Source organism: Syngnathus floridae, chromosome 18 (assembly GCF_059516105.1).
Source record: "Syngnathus floridae isolate MCC-2025c chromosome 18, RoL_Sflo_1.0, whole genome shotgun sequence".
Classification (NCBI taxonomy): Eukaryota; Metazoa; Chordata; class Actinopteri; order Syngnathiformes; family Syngnathidae; genus Syngnathus; species Syngnathus floridae.
Genome location: NC_142430.1, coordinates 7,000,084 through 7,004,747, shown reverse-complemented (window position 1 = coordinate 7,004,747; position 4,664 = coordinate 7,000,084). Strand labels below are relative to the sequence as shown.

Below are 4,664 nucleotides of genomic sequence, written 5' to 3'. Positions count from 1 at the left end.
ATGCATGCGGGGCTGCAAATACGCAAATTGATACAGAAATGAAATCGGGTGAGAGAGAAAAAAAAACGCACCCACGGCTGTGAGCCGCGTGAGAATTGTGTTGATTTAATGCCATCTGTTCAATCGTTGCTCTCTTTTTCTTCTCTCTCTCTCTCTCCCTGCTCGGTGGATGCACAAACACCATTTTGTCTACAGGTTTCCAGCACTGACAACAGCGGTCATGTGGCGCGCTGCAAAAACTGACATCCGTCCTCGATTAAATTTCTCAAATTTGGGCAAAAACACGTTTGGTTGTGTGCTAAAATATTTCCTAATTATTTTTTGTCTCAAAAACAGCTTTTACCTGTTACATTTGGGCTTGCAGAAACTATCATGGAATATCCAGCTCCTCTTAATTGTGCTACATAAAAGCTATTATTATTACATTTAGATCTATTCATAAATAAATACAAATACAGTTTTGAGGCCACCCTATGGTCATATTTTTGATGTCACTAACTAGGTCACACCTGCTTAAAGGTACCCAGTTGTAACTTACAGTAATTATTCAACTAATTTATTTCTTAACATGCTCTCATATCAAGCTTTTATCATTTGTCTTTAATAAAAACGTGCTGCTGGAACAGATTAATGTCATTTCAATTCATTTCAACTGGAACTTCTGATTTGATATACAGACTTAGCATTGCATATGTCCGACAGTCGGCAGGACTGCTAATGCACTTATTGACAGGAAATGCCAAGAGTGAGTGGTTCATATAATCTCGTGAAAATTACAGTGGTTGCGTAAGAACAAAAAGTGCTAGCTCGTATCCGTGGTGCGTGCGGCCGCCGAGAAACGAGCTGAGGAAAGACGACAAGATGAGTCGAGTTGTGTGCCGACTCTCAAGCTGCTTGTGTTATTGTTAAATGAGGCCGTTTAAAAACCTTCCTTGTACATGTCAAGTCTACAACAGAAGCTCATTAAGCCCAAAAAAAAGTTTGCTGAAGTTATGCGGAATAAAAATGAGCAAGTAAAATGAGGTCACGTTTTAGGTGATGAAGGCCTTTAGTAAGTGGTATCATTAATAGTGAGGAGATTTGGTTTATTTTAAGATAATGACACACAAGTGCCCCAAACAAATTTAATGGACTCATGTAAAAGTTGCACGGGGGACTTTTTAAGGCCACAGCATTCACAGGAGCCGCTTTCACGAGCACTTCGGGCGGCAACTGTGAGTTAAGTAGCTGACTGCATTTGTTCATCAAGCTGCATAAATACTGAATGCTCAACTGGCTTCTTACTCAAGCGCCAGCATCAGTCAACAGACAGGCGGCTGCACAGAGCAGCTCATGCATAAAGGACCGCAAATGAGCAGCCTAGCAACTGACCGGAACACACTTTGGGTGGTCAAGCACCACAGCTTTAGTAGTAAAGTTCAACATTGAATTGAAATGTCTTTAATTTGTTCCAGCCTAGAGGGATTCTGTTTTTTTTTTTAGCAAGGAATGTTGAAATATAATATTGTGTATTATTTAAAAAAACACAATTGAAGGCAATATAAAGAATTCAGTTTGCAGATCATGATTAATTTATGCAATTACTCGTTTTACCCACAAGAGGGCAGTGCAATCATGCCTTTTTTGAAGAATTGTTCAATACCTGCCAGACTGAGACTAAAAAATATATAGATATAAAGTATGTCTCGCTTGCTAATGTTATCTAGTGGCTAACTGAAGCTACACTATGAAAAAAAAAATCCACTTGCAAAAGCATTGACTTGTGCATGTCAAGTCTGTCTGCTTGAGGAGAAAACATAGATGTGATATCCTCAGAGGATAAAAAACGCATGACAAGGCGGTCCCAACACTGCCAGCTCAAATGGAAATGGACATAAATGCAAATAAAAATGCCTTTGTCAGCAGAGTTGATTTATTTTCTGGAGGCTTTATAAAAGCCTTGGCAGTATCTGAGTTCCAAGTCCGTTACTTTGAGACTGGACCATTTTTCATTAGCTTTAACGTGCTAAATCATGCTGGGGTATAAATCACAGTGAAGACTGCCGCAAATGAATGAAGTCCAGTGCTGGGAGGGTGGGAAAATATGCTTGCCTTCTTGACTGAGGAAAAAAAAGAATTTTGCTTTCATCCATAAAAAGCTAATCATTAGAATTGTACTTACCGCTTTTTTTGTCATTTTTATTCGTGGCACAGTACCAAAACAACAAAACTAGAAATCTTGTGGTTTTCTGGGCTTTTCTTTGTTGGTTGCAAAATGTCAGCATACAGTGTTTTTGAATTTAAGTCTTGCTAAGACTTTTTTTTATACTACAGCTATTTGTATAAGCATTCATAGATAAATAGCTTCATAATAAAAAAACACTTCTCTTGTTTGGCTTGTTCTCTACTAAACATTCATTTGATGATTCTTTAAAAAACAAATCTCAGTCACTTTTAGGATCCAACAATCCAAAAGGAGACCACAAAGACAAAATTGAGATTTTTCTGAAATAACAAGTGAGGGTCTCACATTAAAAGGACAAACGTGCTGTTCCAGGACGCTTGTTTGCATTCTTAGGGATTTTGGGCTTTCGCTTGTCTGGTTTCTCCTCCGTTTTGTTTTTGATCTGGGCCTCCCAGTCTTTTTTGACAAGCGTGTACAGCCTCATGGTAGCCTGCGCGTCATGGACCTGCAACATTTCAAACGACGGCGAATACGGAATTGCGGCCAAAGCGGGATTTTTAATTTGAATTCACACAATTAGGTGCCTTAAAGGAGAAATCGATGACTTACGGAGGAATGTTCGCCTTGCTGGATCTTGACATTGAGAATTTCTTTAACAAGCACTCTAAGCGCGGGTCGATTTGTCTAAAAGGGAAGAAAAAAAATTCAACATTCTATCTAACAACAAGATTGTTTTATCCGGCATGGCTGTGCAACTGTTGTTACCTTGGCGATTTTCCTGAAGGGTTTATACTTCTGAGTGTCTCTGATTTTTTTTTTGGGGTGATCCAGTAGCAAAATCTTAAAGACAAGATAGCATGAAAACACAGAAATGATTTTATCTACTCCGCACTTCATTTCATGGATACCTTGAAGTCATTGTGTATAGCGTGGCCAACCACTATTCTTCCCTGGAGGATTTCAGCAACTTCCTTCCGCACAGTCGTTATATTCTCACCTGAAATTGGGAGACAAATATTTGTTCAGAAATGTTGAGTAAATGGGACAATCGCTGACGCACCGTTCTTGATGTCCTCCGGCCGGATGCCGCTGACGGCCGTGCGGTAGTCTGTCACCTTCTCGCTGGGCTTCACAAACTTGTCATAGACGCACTTCCCAAACTGGTTGACGAGGGACACGCGTGCCAAGATACTGTCCTCCCCGTCGGGACCCACGCCAACCATCTCGCAGTCGATGGCGACGGCTCTGGTGAGACTGAAGATGGAGGGGGGGGGGGAGAAAAAAAAACATGAGGGTGGGCACTGAAGCTAACACTATGTATGAATGGCCACTCACCCCTCAAAGGCTTTCTCCTTGACCAGTGTGGTCTCTGGCTCACTTTTGCAAATGCCCTGCTTCTTCCTCATGATGTCAGCCGCTTCGGCCCCCACCGTTGCTTCAATGTCATCGGGATCCACGTCGTCAAACCAAATGTCCTCCCTGCAGGAGCAAAAAAAAATAATAAAAATGTTTGCATTTAATGTTGATAAAATACGACGCACTCTGTAGGTTTGGACTCCTTTAGCTGGACTTTCTGCTTCTTGGCCGCTTGCTGGGCGCTTGCTTCCGGGTTTTTTTTTCTTTTGGTTGTCTGTTGTGAGTCTGACACAACGGGACTTTTAGCCTGTTTGTGTTTGGCTTTTGGTGCTGAAAAAGTCTTTGCATTGGAGGTATTGTTCTGATGTGCATTTTTGGATGGTTTGTCTTTCTTTACTTGAAGAGGGCCATTAGGTTGTTGCTGCGATACCTTAGGAGCAACTTTCGTCATCTCACTGGACTTTAGCATCTGTGAAAAGCAGTGAGAGTGTTGAATATAACAACAAATTGTTCATTTAACATTCACAAACTATTTTTCACTCATGCAAAACACGGTAACCATTGACAAAAAAATATTTACACATCTATGGCACGTACTCAACAAGGCTTACCTCTTGTAATGCTTTCCAGTTGGCAGAAAAGTGTTTGGGATCTTTTGGAGGAATTGTGGGCTGATTTGGGTCCAAGTCTTGGACGCAGGCCTTTTTTTTAAACTTCATTCGTATCCTGTATTTCTTTTTCTTTTTCACAGGACTGTCTTTTCCAACTTCGGAGGATATCTGCTTCTTTTTCTTCGCTTTTATCTCAGACATTACGACCACTTTTATTTGAACGGTTCTTACTCATAGATTTGGTGAGAAATTCTCATCCACGCGGTTAGGTCGTCTTTGCGTCATGCGTATTTTTCCTAGGACACGCTTGTAAAACTGATTCCGTCGTGCAAAATTATGGCATAAACACGTCAAAAGCGAAAATGTTGTTTAAAAATTCGTGTCATGTGCGTGCACAAACGCCAATGTGCAAACTTTCCTCTCTCCGGAACCACGCAGAAAAGCCAGTTCCGTATGGTGTAACACTCAAATATGTATACCAGAAACACACGTAAGACAAACACTCCTCCAGCGGTGGACAGCGGATAATAGCT

At 40.9% G+C, this 4,664-nt stretch overlaps 1 protein-coding gene across 1 annotated transcript; it reads right to left on the bottom strand.

Moving 5' to 3' along the window:
- Positions 1-2,157: 2,157 nt before the first annotated feature.
- On the bottom strand, positions 2,158-4,600 carry rexo4 (RNA exonuclease 4). The gene is made up of 8 exons (XM_088359899.1): positions 4,132-4,600; positions 3,706-3,989; positions 3,500-3,643; positions 3,225-3,418; positions 3,073-3,161; positions 2,930-3,004; positions 2,774-2,848; positions 2,158-2,669 (listed from the first exon to the last, which is right to left on the bottom strand). The coding sequence occupies exons 1-8, from the start codon at positions 4,330-4,332 to the stop codon at positions 2,511-2,513; spliced, it is 1,221 nt and encodes a 406-aa protein (XP_088216025.1). The 5' UTR covers positions 4,333-4,600; the 3' UTR covers positions 2,158-2,510.
- Positions 4,601-4,664: the final 64 nt, after the last annotated feature.